The sequence below is a fragment of the Malaya genurostris genome, chromosome 2 (assembly GCF_030247185.1).
Source record: "Malaya genurostris strain Urasoe2022 chromosome 2, Malgen_1.1, whole genome shotgun sequence".
Lineage (NCBI taxonomy): Eukaryota > Metazoa > Arthropoda > Insecta > Diptera > Culicidae > Malaya > Malaya genurostris.
In genome coordinates, this window is record NC_080571.1 from 122,533,868 (window position 1) to 122,561,541 (window position 27,674).

The 27,674-nt window shown below is 36.6% G+C and overlaps 1 protein-coding gene across 4 annotated transcripts in view; it reads right to left on the reverse strand.

Annotated features, from left to right (window-relative positions):
- Positions 1-9,519: 9,519 nt before the first annotated feature.
- Positions 9,520-27,674, reverse strand: part of LOC131431153 (protein eva-1) — a 443,272-nt gene continuing 425,117 nt past the window's right edge. For all 4 annotated transcript variants that reach the window (XM_058596696.1, XM_058596693.1, XM_058596694.1 and 1 more), the window contains exons 9-11: positions 15,625-15,872; positions 15,291-15,477; positions 9,520-10,848 (exon numbers count right to left, since the gene is read on the reverse strand). In XM_058596696.1, the coding sequence (XP_058452679.1) occupies positions 10,652-10,848; positions 15,291-15,477; positions 15,625-15,872 (632 nt within the window). In that variant the 3' untranslated portion in view covers positions 9,520-10,651. The remainder of the gene's footprint in view (positions 10,849-15,290; positions 15,478-15,624; positions 15,873-27,674) is intronic.

The following is a 27,674-nucleotide window of genomic DNA, read 5'->3' on the forward strand; positions in this document are numbered from 1 at the left end:
AATTCTGATTTAGGATTTCAGTCTCAGAATTCATGAATAAAATTCAGGATATGATCTGGCATTAGAATCTAAATATTAGATCTGAATTCCGAACTTGAATTTTAGAACTCACTTCAAAACCAGAATTTCAGTTCCTGAATTCCTGAATTCAGTATCAGATTTTATTTCTTAAATTCTACATTTAGTAGGGGTTTGTGGGTTTGTGCAAAAAGCACATATTTTGTTCCAGTTTCTTCGCCTTCGACTCACCAGTGCCTAAAGCAGTTCAAATTGAACTGCCATTTCCGTCTAGCAGTTGATTTAAACCGCTAAGCAGCTGCTAGGCGGAGATGGAAGTTCAATTTGAACTGCTTTAAGCACTGATGAGCCGAAGGCGAAACGTGAAGAAATTGAAGCAAAACATGTGCTTTTTGCACAAACCAACAAACCCCTAAATGATTTCACATTCAGCGACGGCCAGTATTAAGCCGTCACTTGTTTACAAAAGGTTGCACAAGTTGTGCAAACTTTGCGTCTGTTAAGCGGTTTAAATTGAACTGCTAGGAGGAGATGGCAGTTCAATTTGAACTGCTTTAAGTATTAATGTGCCAAAAGCGAAACGCGAAGAAGCAAAGTCTTGGCATTACATTCCTTTTGTGGAATTTGGCCTTTCTATTTCAACAGACTTCGCAGCCAATTCTTAGTGTACAAAATCATTGCATGGCTAGTACTATGGATCCTACTGACACTAAGAACCCTTCCAGGTCGGGGCTCGAACATATGAAACGCGAAGAAATTGATCCTAAATTCAGTGTCAGTATTCATTTCCAGAATTCAGAACCTACATGCAGAAATTAATTTCGAAACAGGGAATCAGGAGCTAGATTTTGGAACTGAATTCAGTTTCTTTTTTAAAGTTCGGAATTCAAGTTTAGAATTCAGCTCTAGACTGCTATTCGGAACTAGGATTCTGAAAACGAGTTCAATTTCTAATTCTAGAGCTAAATTTATGACCTGATTTATTGGTCTAGATTTCGAAACTAGATTTTGCCACTGAATTCTGAGACTTAGAATTGAGTTCTTGAATTCATTTCTAAAAGTTAGTCCTGGCCCAAAATTTTAGTCCTGATGTAGATAAAGCAGCCATGGACCGAGTTATGTGGAGACGTATGCTTGAAACGGGAGCGGGTCATTTCGCCGAATGCCATTTCGCCGAAAGTCGTTTCGCCGAATAGGTCATTTCGCCAAAAGGGTCATTTCGCCAAAAGGGACATTTCGCCGAAAAGGACATTTCACCGAATACATCATATATTTTTTTGTGTGCCACTATGCCTCCTGTAGAACTGTGACGCAGCCACATAACCGCATAAAGCCGCCGAGGTGACGCCGGCTGACTTGGCCGCCGACCCGCCGTCGGAAGCGGCGGCCTCTTGCATAACAGATCGGCTGAAAAGTTCGTATCGTTTCTATGAGAGGGAGCCATTAGAATTAAATCCATACCATTTTCAGTTAGTACCAACCTTCAAAAGATACGTGTATAAATTTGACAGCTGTCTGATTATTAGTTTGTGAGATATTGCATTTTGAGTGAAGCTAGTTTTGTTATTGTGAAATAAATGGAAAAAAGGTATTTCGTGTGTTGATGAAACACTACTTTTTGATGAAAAAGTGCCGCCGATACCAAAAAATGGCTTGATGAGTGTTATCCAGACTCTGCACCGGGCGAAGCAACAATTCGTAAGTGGTTTGCAAAATTTCGTACTGGTCATATGAGCACCGAAGACGATGAACGCAGTGGACGTCCAAAAGAGGCTGTTACCGATGAAAACGTGAAAAAAATCCACAAAATGATTTTCAATGACCGTAAAGTGAAGTTGATCGAGATAGCTGACACCCTAAAGATATCAAAGGATCGTGTGGGGCATATTATTCACGAATAATTGGATATGAGAAAGCTTTGTGCAAAATGGGTGCCGCGTGAGCTCACAATCGATCAAAAACAACAACGAATTGATGATTCTGAGCAGTGTTTGGAGCTGTTATATCGAAATAAAACCGATTTTTTTCGTCGATATATTACAATGGACGAAACATGGCTCCATCACTTCACTCCGGAGTCCAATCGACAGTCAGCTGAGTGGACTGCACGCGATGAACCGAACCCAAAGCGTGGAAAGACTCAACAATCGGCCGGTAAGGTTATGGCGTCTGAATTTTGGGATTCGCATGGTATAATTTTCATCGACTGCCTTGAAAAGTGAAAAACCATCAACAGCGACTATTATATAGCGTTATTAGAGCGTTTGAAGGACGAAATTTAAAAAAAAACGGCCTCATTTGAAGAAGAAAAAAGTTTTGTTTCATCAAGACAATGCACCGTGTCACAAGTCGATGAAAACCATGCTGAAATTGAACGAATTGGGCTTCGAATTGCTCCCTCATCCACCGTATTCTCCAGATTTGGCCCCCAGTGACTTTTTCCTGTTCTCAGACCTCAAGAGAATGCTCGCTGGTAAAAAATTTAGAAGCAATGAAGAGGCAATCGCTGAAACTGAGGCCTATTTTGAGGCAAAGGACAAATCGTACTACAAAAATGGTATCGAAAAGTTGGAAGATCGCTATAATCGCTGTATCGCCTCTGATGGCAATTATGTTGAATAATAAAAACGAATTTTGGCAAAAAAATGTGTGTTTCTATTAAACGATACGAACTTTTCAGCCGAACTGTTACAAACCTGTAACCGCCTCGTTTGCCCGGTCTACTAAAAGCTAGGTTTCTTTGCTTAAGTTAGGTCCGAACGAGCGGTAGCGAGGTCGGATAGCACACGAATCAAATCGATGTGACGAAGCCGCATTAGATATTTTTTCACTTAATGAACGGAAAATACCACATACATTTGCTTGGTAGATAGACCTATGCAATTGCTTAGTGGTTAATCGTCAACAAGTTTCCTTGGGAACTGCGTTCTGAGGTTCACGAATCAATTTCATTGGTGTTTATTTTAAATCAATTCCAATTATAATATTAAGACAATTGCAAGAATCGGTGAAATGACCTTTTTGGCAAAATGGGTTTCGGCGAAATGACCCTTTAGGCGAAATGACTTTCGGTGAAACGGCTTTCGGCGAAATGATAATTAAAATATGCTCAAATGATTATGCGAACTTTACCTCTACTGAGTATCTAAATCAACAAATGAAGTTGAGTTGTACGGTATAATATCAGACTTTTAAAAGACTCGATCGAAAAACCACGCGTCTCCATCAAATTATCATCAGATGGAGATGCATGGTATTTAGTTCTGAAATCAAATCATGAAAACTAAATACCATGCGTTTTTATCTACAACCTGAGTTCAGGGCTTGAGTTTTAACATAATTACTAGTGATGAAAAAATTTCAGTCCTAATATTATTTACACACGCCCGCACGCCTGTCTCAATTTAGCTAGCAATAATGCAGTGAAACAGTTCGTTTGCACGCATTAGTGAGCATGTTGCCAGAGGAAGGTTGTATTTCATAAAGAAGGACCAGTGGAGGGAAAATAACTAATAAGTAATTTTTCAAGCGAAATCTAAAAAGCTATCAGTTTAAGGGCAAACTGCTCGTCGACGTTCTGTAGCACATGGTATAAATAGCCATTCAAATAGCGTTTGAAGTTTGATTTTTCTACATTGCAGTTATGTTTTTAGTTCGATTATAGCTATAAAACAATACAATTTTCCGAAACTGTTTAATAGAGAGGTCTTGAGGAAATAGTAAGAAACTGAAAATATTGAGTTTAGAAGAACATATTGTTTGTACAGAAGATCGACAATGCGATTAATATGTTCTTTTTTGGTTTTCGGGACTTGCTGCAGGCGCTTCGACATGATTTTCATCTAGTTTTAAAGTATTTCTTAGGACTGCTAATAGCTGATGTGATACAGAACGTCGTCGAACAGTTTGCCCTAAAACTGATACCTGAAATGTTTTTTTTTTTGGATTTTGCTTGGTTTTTTTTCTGTAAGAATATTTTAGAGCTTTCACTAAATATAGCAAAAATATGTGATTAAAGTGACTTGCATTGATTTGAATACAATAAATGTTAGAAAAATTGCTTATCAGTTCCGAATATTAAAAACTAAATAGTCGTCAATCCATTAGTTCTAATTCATGTTTCCTCACTGGTTCTTTCCGTCCGCTGGTATATCGATTCACTAGTGCATTCTCTACATTATTGCAGACCCTGTCAGCTTAGAGCGAAATCAATCTTCAGTTCAACAACGCCATCGCATGGCATCACATTCAACATATCATGTCAATTGTATGGGTGCGCAGCCCTGCTATTTTGGCGCGCACGAATTTGAAATTTCTCTCCCCTACTTCTATGTATGAGATTCGATGCGGACTCACCTGAGGGCGACATGCTCGCAAAAAAGGATGTTGCCAATGATTTGTTCGAGAAATGTCAGAGCTGTATGATTTCTGAACTAAATACCATGCGTCTCAATCTGATGATGATTTGATGGAGACACATGTTTTTTTTATTGATTTTTAAAAGTCTGATATTATACCCGTCCACATTTTTCAAAAATCTGAAAATAATTCAGCGTAATGTACTCATAAATTGTTTATTTTTGATGTAAAATCTAAAATGGTACCAAAATTGTAAGTGCAAATAAAAAAAGTTCGAAAATTTTGAATATTTTTTTTTAAAAATGAAATATATTTTGAAAAACTCTGAAAAAAAATCGGAAAGGTTTCCCATAATGCCTAAAATAATTCTTTTTTTGGCTAAAGAGGTTTTTAAACAATTGAAATGAAAATGAAAATGAAAATCAGAAGAACCACCCTAACACCACAAATATTATAGCTGAAGGGTTACAATTTTAGGAAAATCATTTCCAACATAAACCATTTCAAACAGCTTATATCAATTTAATTTCTGTTTGGGACAGTTTTTATATGCATACCCACTTGAACCCTTTCAGCCGATTTTCACAAACTGCGTGGGCTTCGTGATGACATCGTGTTACGGCGTTTTTCATTGAAAAACACTGGTGGCGTGGACTGCTTGGGTTCTGCACTTTCGAGCTTGGGTTCGTCAGAATGTTTCATTTCTACGCGAAAGTGTAAAACCAGAGCAATCCACGCCACCAGTGTTCTCAATGAAAAAACGGCAATAATTGATATAGTTAATAGGGTTCAATTTTGGGTAAAACATCATTTTGTGCAATTGAGTATTTTTGCACTGTAAAAAAAAACAATAATGGATTTAAGGGTTAATCTGACCTGCGGTAATCATCTCTGATGATTTAAAAACAGTGAAATCCTTTAAACGAATCATTCAATTTTTATAGTGCAATCTACCAACATGTTTAAACATTTTTTTCGGGAATACTGGACCTCGGTTTCCGGTTCAGAAAGTACCAGAAATAGGGCTATTGTACCAAAAGTCATCTCAATAACAGAGTCGTCATATTATTTCGCCGATTATTCGACTCTCAATCAACGTATTGTTATAAATCGGATACAATATCTTTGCTTCGGTTTTTTAGCGATACTGCAGAAAAAAATAATTCGAAAATTGAGCAATACTTTCAATTTTGTCAATACTGCTGTTATATTGACGTGAAAACTCGGAGCGAATGCACCTATTTTCATCTTAGTCTTGAAGTCAACCTATCGAACAGAGACAGGAAGGGATATCCTCAAACCAAATACAAGAATTTTACAATATTACTATTATTCAGTTCTTCTATTCATTTTGTACATAGTTCGAATCAGCTAGATGAAGTATTGTCATCATGTAAATGGTTTTGTTCTGTAACAAACAATGAACAATTTCTCAATAGTTGAAAATAAATTCTAAGAGCGTTTTGGTTATTAATTGAATGACTAAATTGACCGGCCTAAACAACATACCATGTTCTGAATTAATACACTGAGGATGAATGCAAATAGCATTCGAAATACTGGTATCTGTCTGTCACTATTACATTAGTATTATAACGATATAGTCAAAAATTCTTCATAGTGGATACAGGAATTTTTTTTTTCAAAAACCGTTTAGTTTCATTCCAATAACCGCTAAAACTTCAAACATTTCGAAATATGTGTACCTGAATAGATTTTATGAGCCAGTAAACCGATAATTTGACATCAAAACGATAATTTGAAATTGCGTATCTGGTAAATGAGTTAATGTTGTGTATCTATATTTTAGTTGTGCTCGAAACTCATGGTAATAAACATTGGAAAAATAATTAAATTTACTCAAATTGTGAATCAATGGTGGTATGAAGTACCCACAACTTGAATGGAAAATGTGATAGAAAACAACAATCGATTGCTAGGGCTGTGTTATATATTACAACATAGGGTAACGGTAACACGTTTCGTCAAATGATATTTTTAAGAAAGACAAGGTCATCGTCCAAGCACCATGCGCACCGTATCATTGAATTAGAACCGTTGCGAAATAATTTGTATTTCATTTAGTGCTTTTAAATCGTAAAAATACAACGAAAACGGTTATATTAAATTCGTTGATTTTCCATGAAAAGCGTGGAAAGCTTTTCTATAAAAGTGTTTGTATGTAATTCTTGCAGCCAGAAAAAGGTTTATTCGAAAACAAATTATCATATCATCGCAATATTTTTCCAAATAATTGTTAAAGATCACAAAAACACTCATTTTCCAGAGCTATTTTTGATAACACTCGAAAAATCCTCCGAATGTTTCAGCCATGTTTTCCCTGCAGATAGATAAAAGTTTTTCAAAAGTCTGTATGTTTTTGTTTTTATTTTCAAAATTTCCAAAATTTCCATCGAAAATTTCCTAAAACCACCCACGCGCATGGTACTTGGCACAAAAATTTTTTATGTGAAATGAACTGTATTACCCAGCAATAAAGAACTTCCAGTTACTGATAGTGTTTAGAAAGAATTTTATCCACGCTTCGTAGCCACTGCTATCACTGTAGGTATCTGATGCGGTATATCAGTTTTACTGTGTATGTATCTCGATAGGCATAGGCATGTAACCAAAACCCGTATATGACCGTGTGTGCAAGATTGCATGCAAACCATTTGTTCAGCATAATGCCTATAAGTCGGGCGTAATGAACGCTACTGTCCGTAGCTGGAAATGTTTTGTTTTTGTCGTTTTGTCGTTCATGGATAAAAGATTATTGCGGACAATTACATAAATTCATGTTTGAATAAGACAGACAAGCTGGCAAAAATCAAGATATAACTGGTCAAACTTTGAATTTTCTACAATTTTTTACTCAATTGATGGCCAATTCTATTCTAAGATATGTTGAATATATGCAGAATGAATGAAATCTGGATCAACGAATTTGAAATCCATGTTTGTTGTGAATTAGATTCAATCCTATCATTCAGACGACAGTCTGATTTGTGATGCATTTTCTGATAATATCTTTGAAAGGCGAGAGATGAAAAATAACTTTGGTTTATACACCTCTGATACATTAGAATGATGATTTGATTATCTTTTCAAAAGGAATAAAAGTGAATGTTGTATTAATAGTTGTATATTTGTATTAATAGTTGTATATTTCGAAATGGAGTGAAACAAATGACAGATTTTTTTTGAAATTTTATCTTTGTATTCGTATCAAATTATGCATAAGCGTTAATCAAAAAAATAAAAAAAAATTCCTGTTTCGAGATATTTGAATTTTAAGTGTTTTAAAGTAAAAATCAAACAAAATTTTTTTTTCAACGGTACTTAATTATTCTACATAGTCCTTATAATTACCTAAAATATTGCAGAAGACACCAAATCGATCAGACCCAACGTTTCTAAAACATATATCATAGAAAATTTTCAAGGAATTTTTGCTTAGTCCCTTCTCAAAAGTAAGGCTAGAGTAAAAATGGCAAACTTCTGATGCATATTGTCTCTTTTAATCATAAAGAATGCGTATGCAAAATTTGACCCAAATAAAAAAATTCAAGAAAAAATCGACCTTCGATTTCGTATGGAATTGTTCAATGGTCGTAATTTTTAAAAATGTAGTAGAAATTGTACATGTTTAGCAACCTCTGAAAAATTCCTCTAAAGTGAACAATTGCTATTTTAAATGTCACTACATTCACTATTAAAAAGATAGTTACCAACGAAACAGATTTATTTGCCATCGTATGGTTTTCACATAATCATACGAAATGTCTGAAGAAAGAATGAAAGGTTCAGGAGAACTAGTTTTTCGGTAGAACTATCATGTTCTGGACGGTTTTTTTTTAAATGAACTGTTTTGCCTTTCTCTACTATGAAGCGTCTTTTGCCATTCATAAGCAAGCATAAAAGATCAACTTTCCTTTGTTCTGGTCTAGCATCTTGCCACTATGCTCGAAACGTGTTATAGTGGCGCCGAGCCAACGGAGTCAATTTTGTGCCAACAGTAATGAGCTTAAAAAATTCACCGGATCTTCGCCCAGGAAGGTGCGGGCTTTCGGAATGGGGGTCGAAATTGAACATTACAAATTAGTAGTTATGAATTCTCTTGAAAATTTAATAAAATTCTAGTATCGATTTCTTTTGGTGAATAAATATAGAGGTGTTAATTTTATCGAATACAACCTTTGCCGAATCTACAAATTATTCTCGTACGCATAGATACAGCTACTTGATTTTGTAGAGTTGTACAAATTGTACAAAACGGAAATCAGCGCTTGTACGTATGGAACATGTATGGGCGTGGTAAAACCACCCCGGTGACACGATTGTCATCTTTGGATAGATCCAAAAATTTACAGATGATTCGAATAATCCAGATTCTAATGCTTAAGTTACTTATTCGGTAAAACTTTTCGGAACCGAAAGAATCAACAATAAATCATTTGAACTTCCAAAACCCCTTAGCAGGTTTCAAAAGAGTCCCAGTATGTCGCAATTAGTTGAGCCATCTTCGAGAAAGTCGTGATGATCGTGATGATTTATACTTGATCCGCAGTCGGATTATCCGAAACCGGATTTATCTGACATTTGAAGATTGTTGACATTAGTTCAGCCCCCTCATATCTATGTATGCATGTCTACTTTTCTACAGCATATTTATTCGAAGATATAATGGTGTAAATAACCAATTATTTTTTCGTTCTATTTCCTCGAAATTTTTTCATTCTCTATTTTCTCGATATTTTTTATTTCTATTGACAGAACCGATTTAGACAATTTCAGGCTACTAAGATATTGACCCGTTCGAAGATAAAAATGGCGTCTCAGCTGTCTCATCGTAATAAATTCAAAATCATTGTTATACTATTTATATATTTCTAATTCTTACATATTATGAAATTTATTTCAAAACATACATTTTTAAATGATTTTATACCAAACATGTACGTCTTTTTGTGATGGGAAAATGTATGCATTTATTTTTTATTCATTTCGCAATCAACAATTAACCGTTTCTGCTGTAGAACTACAAATACAAATATTGTAGAACTACAAATCACTGCTACATACTTACCTAACAAAACTTTTTCCTTAAAACATTTAAAATAGAATAAATCAAAACACCAGTTCTAATAAACCATTTTATTAAAATACGTTATTCATATCGTGCTAGATATAAACGACCTGTACGATCACTAAAACAAAAAAATAAATAAATAAATTGCTCATCTGTACAATTAACTTATACTCTGTCGCGAAACATACGCTTATTAATTTCAACGCATGTTTTCCTAACTTTTTTTCTTCTAAATCTACCGATTTCGATTGACTTTTTACACACAAAAAAAATCTGTCGACTTGGTCTGTACACTAAAGATTGCTTCATTCTTATGTCTAGTATATTCAAATCCATACGAATTCACTAAGTGTCAATTTATTCCCAGTCAATAAACAATGCTCACATGTCTTCAGAGTACAACCAATGGAAGTTTGTGAAAAAACTCCATTTCATCAGTTACTGTCACGTAGTACCCTGATTTCCAATATTAAACTATAACAGTAGTAAAACGACAATAAAACACGATTTTATTACGTGTGTGCGTAGCGGATTAATACCGTTCGCCTCGGTCTATAAAAATAACTTACTGTGGTGTGCCACCAACTTGCCCAAAGAACCTACGTTCCTTTAATACCTATCGCATTATTGCACTGGACTTACTTTATCATCAATGTCGAGATTTCACAACGTGTTTAATTTCACTATTAACATATTTCCTCTTTATTCCCAGCTTAATCCCGATTTCTTCAGGACTGTCTATGTGATTCTCATAAAAGTATTGACTACAACAATTTGAGAAACGCTCGTTTAAATAAATTGAATTGTTCTTTCGGGATATAAGTTTCAAATTTTCAGATTCAATTTTAGAGTCCTGCCAGCTCCTTGGAATCTTGATTCATTTGTCATGTCGTCACCTGTCCACGTACCCTGATGACAAACTAACTACTCTCGTGCTCCGTTCGAAACATACTACAAATACACAAGATCTTTATCACTTTGGTAGTTTAGCAGTGTGGTTTGTTTTCGCAGCAGGATGATGTTGCAATTCTAGAAACAGTATGTTCGATTGGGTGGACACATCACGATGGTGTCTTCGGCTTCACTTATGGTTGGCTCTTTATTCTTCAGTATAGACTGCGGCTGTGGTGGGCCAGGGTGCGCTTGCTTGTACTGGGCGGACGACTGACCGATAGCCGGATGTCATCCGTAGTAGAACTGTGTATTCGCTGCCCCTCGGCTGATGCTGCGCGGTGTGTTTCCATCTAAATCATTGGATGGACGCCTCAGGGTCTGAGAGTGGCCTATCACCGAACCGGCACCTCCCAGAAACACTGGCGGTGGCTGTTGATGATGTCGGGGAAGGGTGCTCATCGCTGCCATTGGTGTACGGATACCTCCTGGAAAAAAAGATCGCGTCTTTTAACTGCTGTTTATAATCATTTTTATTTATTTTCCAAATAGTGAATATGAATTTTCATATTGCATAACGTTTTATCACATTAAGGTAATGTTTTTGACTCGCTTCATTTCGTAACTAATTCTGAGTAAGTATATATAGCAGTTTTCGTATGTTAATAATGAAGGAAAATGCACAATTTACTTGCACTTGATGTGATTTACTTGCAGTCTTATCGCTTGGCAAAAGTTATATTTGAATGCTGTCAATAAGCTTATCGACCCAGTGTTCTAAAATGAAACCACAAAGGACTATAAATTTATTTCATATGATATTGCATGCACGAATCTTCACAGTAAATAATAATTGATCTGTGTGTAATGGGAACCACACATCTGAGACCCAGGTGGTTCTCCTGTACTGTATTGTAGGATTATTGTCATTGTCGCCCACGAATATAACGAAGTGCGATTTATCATAATATGTGAAAATTATTGAGTGTGGGACTAAATTCAATATTATTTAACTGGTCCTCATCAGAGAAAAAAGCGCTTAGATCTTTTAACAACGATTGTGGCTTATTGACCGATCGACTTTGTGCACCATTCGCATCGAAATGGTGACAATAATTTTTTTCCATATCCAGCAGCATCATGAATATGAAAGAAATCCAATAATTAGGCTCATTTAAGAATCCAAAGATGCTTCCAAACAATTGTTTGATATTTTCTTGCATGAAAATACAAGCCTCAGTACGTTATTCGCACTGTGTGCAGTTCTGCGACCTGGCAATATTTTAATTCTCTTTTGCTTTGACTTTTTAAAATGTTGGTCGTCAAAATAACTGACTGCTCATAAGTTCCTATCTCATGCCTCCCCGTGTGTCTATGATGATATTTGGTCAATCGAACGGCGTCGACTGGGTGCTACCGCCTTCTGTGTTAGTAGCATAATGAGAGAGTGCGAATTGGTTTGTTGGTAATAATTCTTTTGAAACGCGAAAATTATTGGAAATCTTTCAAATAGGTCAAATATGTCTCCTTGACGTCCTGATACTGAAGTGTTTTCAAACCCTTAATGCGACTGTAAATTGTCAATTTGTTTTCATGAAAACCGTTTGCAGCATTCCTAGTACATTCTAGTAAATTAGGATTTTGCATATCATCCTTGTATAATTTGACGGGTAGAATTTTGAATTTTTCCAGAACCAGGCTTTTCGAAAAAAAAGATGAGAATTTTAATGGGTGAGTGTAATAACAATTGCAGGTATAACAAAACAATTCTATTTAAGTGCAATATCATCATTCTTAAATTGGCTTTTCGGTTCATATGTGACGTCACATGACGTCATTTTATAAATTTCAATTTGTTTTTAACCTATCATTAGTAATTTTTTCTATCAAATTTTATGTACTCATATTGTTGGCAGTTGGATTAATTGCGGCTGGTAAAACGACTATCCTGTATAAACTAAAGCTTGGCGAAGTCGTGACAACTATTCCTACGATCTGTTTCAATGTGGAAACAGTGGAGTATAAGAATATTTGCTTTTTCGTCTGTGATGTCGGCGGTCAGGATAATATTCGACCTTTGTGGCCCTCCTGTTTTCATAGGGCGAATTATTTCTCACACACTATTTGCGTATAAACATTAACTATCGTATTAACTAATTAAAATTATCATGTCGGCTCCTTTGAGACCGTTTATTTTTTAATTTTCTACATTTTTCTACTAACAAATATCCTTTTCCCGTGACTCTTGTGGAGTGCGCAGTAGTATAGACGGGCTATAGTAACAAAAAGTGTTGTACTAACATACCTTCCTATCCCTAAGCGGACCTACAACCGGACCTGGTCGGCGCCGGTAAGATCATTGAACTCTGTGGTTATCAGAAGTTGCACATTGATGGTTGATTTGTCATTCCCAGGTTTGAGCGGTTTCCCGGATAAACTGACGCGATTGGTCAAAGCAACGATGGATAGAGTGATGTGCTACGTCCGAGTATCTGGGACGCTCTCGAGTCCCTTCGAATCTCGGAGAGGGCTACGGCAAGGTGATGGACTCTCTTGTATCTTGTTCAATATTACCTTGGAAGGTGTGATTCGAAGAGCGAGAATCGACACGAGTGGTCCTTACAATTTTTTGGTTTCGCTGACGATATTGATATTGTGACACGTAACCTGGAGAAGATGACGGAAACCTACATCGGATTGAAAGCTGAAGCTAGGCGTATCGGACTGGCCATAAATGCGTCAAAAACTAAATACTTGAGAGGAAGAGACTCTAAAGAAGAAACACTACGCCTCCCACCACGAATATTGATAGACGGTGACGATATCGAGGTGGTTGACGAGTTTGTGTATTTGGGCTCACTGGTGACCACCGACAATGACACCAGTACTGAGTCGTACTTTGGCAGGGAATCGTGCGTAATTTGGGCTCAGAAAACCCCTTCGATCGAGAAAAGTACGCCACCGCACGAAATTGACCATCTACAAAACGCTCATTAGACCGGTTGTTCTCTATGGCCACGACACCTTGACTATGTTGGCAGAGGAGTGGCGGAGTGCAGATGGAAGACGGAACGTGGAGACGGCGTATGAATCACGAATTGCAACAGCTGCTAGGAGAACCACCCATCGTACGGACAGCTAAAATCGGACGTCTACGATGGGCTGGGCATGTCATAAGGATGTCGGACGACAGCCCAGTGAAAATGGTTCTTGAATCTAATTCGACTGGTACAAAAAGAAGAGGAGCGCAGCGAGCAAGGTGGATCGATCAAGTGGAGGGTGATCTCAGAAGCGTCCGTGCCTTGAATGGCTGGCGACGAGCAGCCATGGACCGAGTTATGTGGAGACGTATTCTTGATACAGTAAAGGACACCCCAGGCCTATAGCTGTTAGGTAAGGTATATAAAGATAACACCAAATTTCCACACTATTTTTGTAGGAGTAAAACAACAACAAACCGTTCCTGCAAACTGAACGATTATTTGTTGCGGTATGCCCAGGACCGCCAAGAGAAAATTCGGGCCCAGGGTGACTGAAATATTACAGGCCCTTGTACATGAGAATTTAAAACATTGTGAGAATAGGAATATCGTAGTAAGAGACTTTTAAATACATTATTTTAACAAAATAATTCTCAAGTAGAATTTGTTTCGATTTTTGATATTTCGTTTTGTTATGAAGAATGAAAAAAAAACAATTTTGAATCTTCGAATTTCCGGCCCCCCGGAAAATATAATCGCTTGCTGAGTGGGGATAAGCAGAAGAAGTCGGTCGATTGACGAGACGGCACATGAAGAAGCCCACGAAGTTTGATTGCGTGGTACAGTATGTGATACTTTTACTTTAAAAAGCTTCCAAGATAAGAATTTCATATGAAAACTGAAATACGAAAGTTGACAGAGTTTTCTAAACACATCAAGCTGTCGACGTTCGCACAGAAATATCTCATGTGTAACAGAGCAATTGTTTTCGTGGTTTGATATATCAACCTCGACCGAGATCATCGACCAGGAAATTTATGTGCAGGAGGTTCGAAAAATTCGTCTGCTGCCTTTCCACTATATTTTTTTTTGTCCTGTTTGTGCCGAATTTGGACTTCTGCTATTACGGAAAAGGACAAGAAGTTACATGCTATGAACAACGTTCAGGTGATATCTCAGGTCATAAAAACTTCCAACACGCCAGTGCTCAGCCCAACAGAAAAACATCGGGCCACATGACATGATTTTTAAATAAAAATGTTATCGATTTACATACATTCTTGTTCGACCAATTTTCGATCGTAACAGCCTTTGTCTAACTTGCTGATGTCGCGAGAGTAACAAACTGAACTGTGGGCTTTCGCGATTGTCGACAGAAAGATCAACCAGCCAAAGTGATCTCCAGTATGGAAACAAAGTTAATCAAGTGGTAAATTCTTGTGAACATTGGGAGATTTTTGATAGTCGAATACGTTGTCGGCCTCACATTCGATGGATATGCAAAACCAAGTAGGATAAAATGCGGCTGAAATCAAGAAAGTCTAATTCTAATTTGTCAAAATAATTTTTGAATATCATTGGTTAATTTTACTGAATATAAGCGAGTCAAAAACTATAGAACTTGGCAAAGTCAAACTATAGAACTTGGCAAAGTGCTTTAGAAATTTATATTTTTCCATAACTACATTCCTCCTCGGTAATGCTCATTTACACGATCAGATTATTTTAAACAGAAAAACAGTCTGTGATGTGTTTTATCGGACAATCGGGCGATGCGTTGCATCAACGGTGGACAAAATTAACGTTGACCTTCATTTAACGGTACGTACAGAACCGGATAACCGAATATAGGGCGAATTACAATATTCAGCTGTAACGTTTTTTTTACTGCACATCAAATCAAATCATCAATGAAATTGTTTCGACACTGCTTGCATCTGCGGACTCACCTATACTCTGGCCAAGTTGGGAAGGAATGATGTTGATTGGCCCACTCAGGTAGCTGGCTGGCGGTGCCGTGTTCATCACCGTGCTCATCGAGCATGGCGGCACCAGCATTGTGGTTGAGGTATGTGATATATTAGATGGTCCCAGATTTCCGTACGGTCCTGGCGAGGGTGTATATGCCCCGTAGCTCTGTGAATGGAAATTACTTTAAAACAGGATATCCGGCAGACGCTTCGCGTTGAAGGAAAACGCTAGGTGGATGGGCTATTGGTACATTCGATATTCATATATGCATTGCATACTCGATAATCAATGTGAACGGAGGCTATTACTTACATCACTCCGGGAAACGCTCGGGACGGGCAGCGGAGTTTGCAAATCGATATCCGCATCTATTTCCGATATATCGTCAGTAAAGCCATTTGGGAGCGTCGTTTCACCTGTGTTTGATGTCTGGAATTTATCGTTCTCCTTCACTGTTCTGCGCTTCCGCAGCGCCATGCGACCGATTACTATTGACAAGCAGAGAAGGATTGCGGCTGCTACCGCAACTATAAGGTAGATGTAGAATTTTTCTTGGTGCTCTGTAACGGAAGAAGAAAAGAGTTTATTTCAGCATTTCATTTTTCAAATCAGGGTGCGGTTGAGTTTCCTAACAGACAGGTCAAAGAACGTTATTTTGCAGCTGCTGTTGCCATTCCGTTTGCATTTGGCATCGGTAGAGTGACTGAGAAAGGAGCTTAACATTGCCATAAGCACGTGAAGTTCATAAACTTTTGAGATTTCTGCAGCTGTTCATATTACTTACTTTCCTTTCATAGCCCAACTATTTGGAAACATTACGTAAAGTTCCAGGTAAAGTTCAACCACTTCAGTGATGGAGCAGGAGAAGCATGGCTAAGATGAATGTTGTGAGAACGATGGCTATCTGCTTGGGTTGCATGTTAAAATTTTTGGCAGCTCTATGATATATGATGTTTAACTGACTTATGGTGAGATCTTTGTAATTATGCATGTTCAAAATTTTCAGATCGCATGAAGATTATCTACAGAATTCAAAATTGAGACTCAATATTCTTCTTGCAGGAGTAATATATCCTCCTTGGGTACTAAACAAAAAATGCATTCAAATTTTTTTTGCTAAACTCAATGCCGATATTTTTAGGTCGGTGCACTTGGTTTTGAGATTTTCCAACTTTTTGATCCCATCCTAAAAAAATCTCCTTAGCGGTGTCGATGATATACACATGAGAGCTGAATTCGGCTTTGATGGCTAATCTTTGGAGGCTTGAAAAACGATAATTGTCCAACGGAACCAAATTGAGCGAAAAGTTGAATGAGGAAACAACTGGAGCAAAAAGTTTTGGCATTAAAAATGCCTTACTCTTCACTATACGGGGCCGGGGGTCAATTAAAAGTTTCAAAAATAGTTGCGTAACCTTTTTGCGTCATAATTTTGAACGTTAATAACTCAGTCATTTGTTGATGGATGATATAATATAACAACCAATCGATTCGGAAACTTTCAACTTAAACATGTATGGCAACGTCGTTTCAGTATTTCAATAGCATACTACTGAAAAAATGGTTAGAATTGACCTATGTTTTCATCCACCAATCCCAGCTGACCAAATTGACGTCATTTTCTTGTTCGGCATAGGAGGCTTTGCGTCATGCATAAAAACACCGCATCATTCTGCGTAGTTCGAAGAGGAATCTATAAATATATGCTGCAAATCATTTCTTGATTTCAGTTGATGCTTGACTATGAATGAAACAAGTAGCTCGTCCAGTGAGGTGATGACTAGATTGTACTGCTCGTTGGATTGTCGCTTTTGCTAACTCACTGTACGAGGCGAAAATAAGCGCGTAACCTTTTTCTGTCATAATTTTGAACGCTTAGAACTCAGTCATTTGTTGATGAATTTATATAATTTAACTACCAATCGATTCGAAAACATTTAACTTAAACTTATGCGGTAACGTAATTTAAGTATTTCAATTGCATTGGATTATATTGACCTATTAGGTGTACAACTTTGCTTCCGCCGTTTTTTTTCCAAAATTTAAAGCTTTATTGCGAAAAAGTGCTTACAGATGTATTATTCAAAGTATTGTCCGTTGCTAGCGATAACTTTCTCTCATCTTTCCGGCAATTTTCGGATCCCGGCTCGAAAAAAGAAGTCCTTTTTTGACGCTATCCATGAAGCAATCCATTTTTCCAACTCTTCGAAAGATTGAAAATGTTGATCTGCCAGGCCGTGTGCCATCGAACGGAATAGGTTCTTTGAATCTTTGAAGGTTTTTTCTCTTCCACCATCATGTTTGTCTTCGACATCGAAATCACCATTTTTAAAACGTTGAAACCATTCCCGATACGTTCTTTTACTCAGAGCAGCATCACCGTAAGTTTCTGAAAGCATTCGATGCGCTTCAGTTGCTTTTTTTCGAATTGTAACAGAAAAGTAAAACTTCCCGCAAATGGCGAGAATTGGGCACATAAACAGACATTTTCGAGCGTGAATAATACGAAAACAAGAACAACTGTCACTGAAACGGCGATGACAATTCGTTAGGCACTGTACACACTCACTTTAAAGGCATTATCATCTATGTATTTTAACCAACCTCAGCCGGTACAGCCACCTATCGGAAAACGGCGGAAGCAAAGTTGTACACCTGATATGTTTTCACGAGCCAATGACAGTCTCAGTAAATGATGTCAAACTCTCGTCCGATTTGCGCAGTATGAACTATAGCACAAAAGGGAATCTATAAATATATGCCCGAATACATTTCTGCTTTAGTTTACCCATGGCTTATCTTGATTCTCCGGTAACTAGCAGGCCAACTTAGATTTATCGGTGATAGATTTTTCGAACCTAATTTGAAGCGCTTGTATCTCTGTGATTTATTAATAAATTTTCCTCATTTAACTTGATTCGAAACAGTTTAGAAATGTTTTATTTTTGTTAACGGATAGTTTGCATACTGAAATCTCCATTTACATACGAACAACACGGTGGCGCGCAAATAACTTCATTATAAAGTTGTGTTATGATGATAATCATAGATAATTCTTTTGATTAAATGTGGCTAAATACAAAGAACTATCTCTTAGTATAATCCCTCAGACCCTATTATTAAAGAAAAACAATAATCGTGTAACCTAATTGAAGTATAAAGCATAATATTTTGGTCGATTCTTGCTTCCAAGAATCTTCCAGACTAACTGTGAAACTGAGTATCGATTTGCTGTTGTCCCATCAGGAATAAAACGCTTCAAAAGATTCGGAACTTAGTACAAATAAGTTTCACGGACTCACATATATAGAATTATCAGATGCAATGAAATACAGTATTAGAGATAAACTCAAGACAAGCTGATCTGCGATTTTACATGTATCATTTAAATTCTTACTAAACTCGGGTTACCGCCAATTTTAGTTAAATTATCATTTACATCAAATCAACAAGTGTCTTATCACTACATTCGTTGTAACAATGACAATGCTCGTTCATGTAATAATAAAATGAAGTTACAATATGAACAAAATTAAGGAATTTGGTTGCGTATGCATTGGTTGCTTAATATGTAAAAGTGAAAATCAATTAAAGTAACAACATATGTTCTGCGGACTGTGTCACATATTTGCTCCCTTGTATTGCTGCCATTCCATTTTCAGACACTTTCCGAAAATTATCGACGCTTATTATTATTAAAATTACACTATCACTGAGTTTATTGGTTGACGGTTATTCAAATTTTTCACATTCACATTTTTCGATCAAAATATTTGAAATCTTCTCTAATCTCTGTTTATAAAATGATAAAGTTTGTACGTTCTCTGCCTTGAAAATTATGATGATATAAAATCGTTTCATTTGTTCAGATTTATATCTTGAGGTTGTTCGTATCGAAAATTGATCTTTTAAGTAACTTTGAAATCATCATAATTGACTTTCATTTAAAGGATATTTTCCAAAAATTTTCAAATGCAAAAATTTGTTGAAGGCATCAAAATAGAGTAGAATCAATTGTTCTGAAAGAATCTAATTATCATTTTGATCATTCGCCGAAAATGTAAACACCAAAAGTAGAGCAAGTTTTTAATTTGTGATTTTTAGTGCATCCATCATCATCTTTATTTTTGTATTTATTATGGGTACCTTAGAATTATTTCATTTTTAATGTAATCGTGATCGGTCGTGTCTTGCATACAACCCTCTAATTTTTCTTTCGTTTTTGATTTTTTAATACTTAAAACGACCAAAATAACAGTAAATTGAGTAATCGAAGATTGCGATCATCACAACATCAAAATGAGTTCTCTATTTGATTTCACACTCTACTCGGGAAGAAAGCGTGATGAGTTTTCCTCAAAGTTCCCTAAAGTTTGAGAAAACCTAGTTTTTGAGTTATTTATGGTTATCTCACGCGTTTGAAAATGTAATCACAAATTGCTGATCTTATTTCTGATGGTATGTAGAAAGGATTATTTTGCTATGTTTAGTACAACTCGAGATATTCACGATAAAGTTCTACCCATTTTTTCATAGGTCGAATTTTGAAAAGGCACGCCATAGTAGAGTAAGACGTATTCTCGTAAAAAAACTAAATAAAATCAAAATTCCAATTCACATGGATTCGCTCTCTTGATAGATTTTATAGCAAATCATGATTTATTGTTAGTATTCTGGCATATTTTTTAAATTGTTTATACTATTTCGCAATTCTTCATCAAATTCAGATCTACAAGATGTTCTGTGTTCACCCTAAAAAATTGAACAGTGCAGAATTGGATTGCACGTTAGCTTCCGTTACTTTAGATGCACAGGATGTAGTTCAGTCCATGTTTTGAAATTGAAGAGTGACTAGACTTACTTTTGATAAATGCAGCAATTTCAGTCCACATGGCCGTGACTGTTGTCGCACGTACGTCGTTATTTTTCGAATCTTCATCACTGTCAGCTGTAGGATGGTGAATGTCAGTGTAACCAATTGCGGTATCATTGTGTTTCAGCAGTTCGTTCACTGCTGTAGTTGTAATAGTTTTTCTCGGTAGAAAACTTTGTTCTGGTTTTTCTTTTCGGGTCAAGCCAATGGGGGTATAATTTCTGACCGGGGAGTTTTCTCGTCGATAAACGGGGTCTGGAAGTAAATAATTCTCTGTCTGTATCATTCTTTGCTTTGAAAAGTACGACACGGGGAAGCAGAGAAGCACAATGGCAAGCGACAGTTTTCTTATGCAATGGAAAACGTGCGGGAAATACTGCTCGCGGTGATATTTACCCTTGTCATCCCACGCTTGCTAAGCGGCGGTTGCGTTTTCCATGGTTTGCCAAATAATGATGTTGCACAATTTTGGCCACTGAAGCAGTAGCGTGCTCAGAAAGCCGATGGAATTTATTGCGTTGTTCTTTGCAATTTCATAAGTGGAAAAGTTTATGCAGGAAAGTTATCCGTTGTGGAAGTTGTGCGAAGTAATTGATCGTGCCTTGGGTGAGAAATCTGGAAGATGTGCTGTGCTGTGAGAGATAATAATTGTATGTGCAGATTCGGAGGTTTAATTTGGATACCGAAACAAGTTTTTAACATGCGTTTTTCGTCATGGTTTCACATTGTTGAAAACTGATTGGGAAAGAATCTTTCGCAGATAAAGTTAGTATATAAAATGTGAACTAACAGTCACATTGTTTCTATTATGTTTAGATACTTAGGCCCTTGTTAACAACATTAAATTATTACTGCCTTGGTCTAAGGGGCTGTTTAGGACAGAAGTGTTCTAGTTCTAGATACCTAATAACACGGGCTACTTCAGCAACGTTTTAGTCTTGATTACATTTGTTCCAGTTTCAGTTCAATTATCCATATTTAATGTAAAATTTGCAGCTGCTGAATTTGTTCTAATGCGTAAAATGAAATGGTAATATGAAAAATTAGTACACTAGAATCTAATTTTCGCTTGACTAAAATGCACGAATCTAGCAATTTTATACACCACCTTCAGTGGCGAAATTGAGAAATCAAATTAACGCAACCCATCCTTTCGAAACCAAATAGATAATTAAATGAAGTTCGCTTGGTGAATCTTTTAGACTACGTGGAGATGGGACTAATTAATATTCCTGCTGTTTTTGTTTTTATGAAAATAAACATTTCTCTTATATTTCACCATGTTTCCCTAATGAACATGAAACATTGTGGTGAGAATTTTAAGGCTGTCTACTTAAAAGTAAATCAGAGCGATTCTCGCTGGCGCATCTATAAAAGCACACAAGACAGACTCGTGTTGTTCTTTTTCATATAAACATATTCCAAGCTATTTCAACATGTAGTTAATGTGTAAATTCAATAAATGCTAGTGTCATTTCTTTTACACTCAACTAAGATACGTCTTTGCAATGAATGTAACATGTTTACCAAAAAATTGTGTTTAGCAAATGTTTTACATGTATTTAACACATCTTCCTCAAGTAGAAATTCGTATGCGGCGTTTGAAATATTGTGACTCATTTGATATCTATATGCAAAACAAAGAGATATTCATGCGACATTCATATAGAATCAGGCATCATAGGCATTTCTTATCATTTTAAAGTTAATGTCAAATAACGTCATTTGGCATACGAAAGAAAAAAGTGCCTAAACAACTGGAAAATCCGGAGAAGGTACAACGCTAACTATCGAACGGTGCGGAACCTTCTTGCTAAAGAAAAATACAAGTCGTACATAGCCAGTAAACATCCAAACCGTAAACATGAAGCAGAATCCCGTGACCCAAAAGCGTGCAAAGCTTTTGTACGATCGTGTTTTGACGAAATACAAGAGCTGCACTTTGATCGATGACTAATGCCGTTTTCGTTTATTCATCAGAGCAGCCCGAGAGCTGACCCAGAATCGCCCAAACAACTTTTGATATGTTTGTTTTAGCATCCTGGGGTCGCTCAAGATAGGACTCCAATCACTTAGTTTCGCTCTGAAAATTTTCTCGGGTCGCACCACGCATCCATGCGAGTTTGTTTATTTTTTCTTTTTTTTTATGAGTTGTTGTGTAGAGCGCGTACCACGTGTTCGTTTTACTCGGAGTCAGAGTCGCCCGCGTGTAGGTTCAAAAACGAAAACTGTATAAACAATTCGATTTTAAGCAGCTTCATGTTCAAAAGTTAAACATCGCGGCTGGGCGTGGGAATGTGCGGGTTTGCGACAAATTCTCAAAAATGGCCATGGCTTGGCAAGCTATTTGCAGTTGCAGCCTGAAAACGGATATCATATCCTCGACGACGACATCCAAAGTTTAAATCGAAACATGCCTAAAAAAGCGTGTATTGTCGTCAATCCGCAAGCGTAGCAGCAAAGTCAACGTTTGGTACGATTTGGCCAACTGCCACTACTCCAAGGTGGTTGTGAAGTAGTATCCTGCCAACCAAAAAATAGTTTCATTGGTTGAGTGTCTTAGTTGAATACTTTATCAAACAAAGATTTAATTCTACTAGTTGTTTCTCGTAATCTAGACTGTACTTGAATGATAAAAACAATTAAAAAATTATTTCTGGAAATTCGTTTCAACTCGAATCTTTTTGAAACTCTCGGGGAATAAATAAACATTATCAGCCATTTTTGCAAAGTTGATTTACTCAACCTCCTCTCTTAAATTAATGTCGATCTTCTTTTTCCGGAACATTCAGGCGAAACTTGCGATGAAATTACAATGTATTTTTGCTGAACCAACTTCCTGCCACGGTATTTGGATTAAACGGATAGAAGAAGTGTAGTAAGGTGCACACACATACACAGTTTTCTCATACCACTGGAAACTCATACATTACTGAACATAGTTCCGATGTTGATGTTACGCAGCTCCGTTTATCGAAGCAAGAGTAATTTAGAAAAACCTGTTTTAATCCACCTAGTGGTGCAATGATACCTTTCCCATGTACATATAATATTTTGGTATTCTATTCAAAATTTTTCTCTTCGATTTTGAAAGAGATTGTTTGTGCATAACATACAGAATAAAACAGTGTTTTGATTGCGTAAGTCATCCCTAAGAAAACGAAGTGGGTTCACTATTATATGCACTTCCGGCACCGGAACCCGAGAACCGGTATAATCAAAGTCCGTACGGCCACCAACTGACATGACACACAAACTCTACTAGTACGCACTCTAAATTACGATTTAAATGTTTGTTGCATCCGAAAATATTTTAAGTAACGGTGTACAATATTGAACACACTTTACCCTATAACAATGAAAAACGGCATAAGTTTGTGGAAATCGGTCAAACCATCGCTGAAAAAGTGAGTGAGATCCATTTTGGTATATATGACCACTACAATACAACACACACAATATTAAACACACTTTACCCTGTAACTCCGGAATCGGAAGTCGGATCCGGATAAAATTCAGGAATTCCGTATGGGACCACGAGACCTTTCATTTGAATCTAAGTCAAAATCGGTTCAGCCATCTCCGAGAAAACCTAGTGAGATTATTTGACACATACACACACACACGCACACACGCACACACACACACACACACACACACACACACACACACACACACACACACACAGACACATTGCTCAGCTCGACGAACTGAGTCGAATGGATTATGACACTTGGCCCTCCGGGCCAATTTTCACTAGTCGGTTTTTCAAGTGATTACATAACCTTTCTATATGAGAAAGGCAAAAACCTGTTTTAATCCACCTAGTGTTGTAATGGTGCCTTTCTTATTATGACATTAACATATCTCGAGAAATCGATTCATATTCCACATTGGAGATTTTAACTAACTGTTTCCGGAACCAGAATCCAGAGACTGTCACAGTTACAGTAATTTTTTCGGCCTTCAAACAGCCAGACCTACGTGTTGAAATAGTTTTAAAATATGTTTCGAAAGTTTTGTACTGTTTTGTTTCGTCAGTTATATGACGGTGAGATTTTTTGCCTTTTTTTTTTCGCATTCAATAGAATATAAAGTATTCATTCTAATCGTAGATCGGTTCAGCCACAGTGAGTTTGTTTGGTTATATACTAATAAAACCTGCACGCTAGTAAAATTTACTGGCTCGTCTCAAGGAATTTGTTACATTTTCAATGCCCACTAACAATAAAATCAATTAAAACTTCCATTATGAATATTGATTAATAACCTTTGTTTTCATTCCAGTTGGTTGGCTTATTTCTCATGCTACTTTTGTATATGAAATTAGAACTGAAAAGGATATTATTTTGTTTTATCAGCTGCATGGAAAATGCTTTGTGATCCACGATATTACTGCACTACCGGCTGTACTTCGTGAAGCATGCTATTTCGATTCATGTCTTTTCAAATAAACTTCAATGCATTGAAATTCTCGTAATGTGGCTATGATATATCACAACCTCAGTACCGTGTTCAATCACTCACCGGTAACAGACACTCGTACTTGCACCTGCACGTATGGTTTCTTCTACATGGTTTAAAATTTGTGATAATGTGTGCTCGGTGCTGAAGGACTCGGATGTGTTTTCAAAAAAAAATTCTGTAACGGTTTTCGTTTTATCGCATGCACGAAATCAATCGCCGCAGGCTGTGTGTTCCGTTCGTTGAGGCGGTGTTGTGTTTTCTTCTTTCGTACCAGCGCTTGTGCGTACCGGCGCGCTTTATATGACGGTTTAAAATTTTTGACACTCATCTCCGTGACAAATTCAGAAATTACGTATGTAATCAAAAGACCTTTCAATTGAACATGAGTTCATGGAAATCGGTCCAGCCATCTCTAAGAAAAGTGAGGTAATAATTTGGAATTGAATTTTTTTTTACACTAGTCACCCTGTAACTCCGAAACCGGTAATCGGACCAAAATGAAATTCAGGAGCTTGCTATGGAGTCTCGGATCAGCTATATCCAAGAAAAGATATATGTTCCTATTTTTTTGTACATAGGGTTATAACTCCAGAACCTTTTATTTGAATTTAATGCCGTTTTTCATTGAAAAATACTGGAGGCGTGGATTGCTCTGGTTTTGCACTTTCGAGTAGAAATGCAACATTCTGACGGTGTTTCATTGCGATTTCTGCTCGAAAGTGCAAAACCAGAGCAAAGCCAGTGTTTTTCAATGAAAAACGCCATAAGTTTGTGAAAATCGTTGCAGTCGTCCACGAGAAAAGTCTTTACTTACACACATACGTATAGATATTTTGCGTACTTGACGAACTGAGTCGAATGGTATATAACACTCCGCATCGGTTCCAAAGTCATTTTTCACAGTGATTGTTTAACTTTTCTTTATGAGAAAACTCAAATTAATTCAAGAATGGAAATCGCACACAACGACGAATATATCACTGAATTGAATACAGGAAAGTCTTAACAAAAAATCAGCGTAGCTGTGAAGTTCCTAATTAAGAATGAAAGGAAGTGTGGTACTATTGATGTTGATAAGATGATATCATTTTTACCCAGAAATATTGAGAAGCGCAATATTATCGGTTATGTGGGATACAAATGAGATTACGGTCATGCGGCTAATTACTTAAGATGATATGCTCATCCAGATATTTAAAACAATGCAGTGAATTATTTTTGAAACACTGAATTGTTCTAGAAATTGCGCATACTGAACATGTATTCAACTATGTCCTGAACGTGAATAATTATTGCCTTACTGATCTTTTGCAGCTAGTTATCTATTAGGAGTCTTAGTTCTTGCTAAGCGTTTTTTTTTTAAAGTGAAACATCGAGAAATATCAAAATATCTCTCCCGTTCAATACAATGAACGAGCGCTTTTCAAATAAGATTTGTGTAAACATTCGAATTGATTCAAAGTAATTGATGAATGGTAAACCAGTCATGGTAACTGGAATATCAATTACAGAATAAATATAAAAAATGGTCTCCTATTTCAGTTTTCATTTTCAACACTTTGGAACACATCTCAATTCATTTCAAAATGTCGAAAATTATCGGTTTAATTTTGCTGGTGATAATCGAAAGCTCAAATTAGAGACGCCACCCTTTTTTATAATTCTGGCCAGAGAGAATTTTGGTTCTCAAGCAGGCGAAACGTCAAATGACTAGTAGGATAATTTCGGGTTCGGGCTCAGAAAAAAAAGTTTGTTGGGATCGGCTCGGGTACGGGTGACGATTTCTTTATTTTTGACGGGTACGGTTCGGGTTCGGGTTTCGAATATTCGAATCCGGAGTGTTAGAATTTGTTTCGGGTACGGGTGAAGATTCTTATTTTTTTTCTGGTACGGGTTTGCAATAAAAACTATTCTCGGGTAACATTTTTTTTCCATCGGGAACGGGCCGTGTTCGGGTTTTACAAAAAGTCTTACCCCAACATCTCTAATGACTAGGTACGATTATTCAACTGACGAGGAATTCTGGAAGCTTTATTTAAGTATCGCAACAAAATTTAATTGAATGAAAAATGAAAACGTGAATAGCCACAAATTTCATTTTTATCAAATAATATTCGATTCATTTTCATCAAATAATATTCGTTTGAAAATGAAATTTTACAGCACTGGAGTCTGTAAATATAATTGCATGCAAGCAAAAATTGTACACAAAGTAATCGAGTTTCGAAATTCCGATCATTTGGATGACGCTATAAATATGATTGCATATATTTCGGTACCTGGTATAATTTCGACGAATACAAGATTGAAGTACGATTGAAACGGTTCGTCACTGTCAAAATTAGTGACGGAAGGAGACGGGCCGTCTGAATCATATTTAAGGCGAACGGAGTAAAATTTGTTGATTCATGCTTCTGATGTTCTTCGACTTTTCACTAACTGATAGTTATGTACTGTAAATATGATTTATTTTACATTAATAATGAGTATCAGGATGACTGATTGAACTGAAAAAGAAAGTAGCGATCGTTCAAAATTTTGGTTGTTTGGTTCCATTTGGAAGCCAGCCCCATTTATGTAAAAAGCCATAGGGCCATAGAGAGTTTTTGACCATTACTTCCTTCCAGAGTCGGATATAGAGTCTGTATGACCGAAGTGAGTTTGTTTGGCTCTCATCTAACAAGATCTGTAAGCTAAAATAATTTTACTACTATCCCGATCAACAAGGGAGAACAAAATTGTATCTGGGATTGTTTCGTTTTTTCTATCTAAATTAGTCATAATTTTGGCCTAGTTAATAGTTAAAATAACAAAAATTATAACTCAATTTAACACCTACGTTAGGTAACAAAATTGTAACAAACCTTGATATGCAAATATCAATATTTTATCTAAATTTGTTACAAATTTAGTATGACTTTTCGGCTGTTATTACCCATGTTTTGGGGGGAAAGATTTTACCGTGCAAATATAAAAATAGATTTCGCGGACCAAGATGAAATTGCATACCTTCAGGCGATTC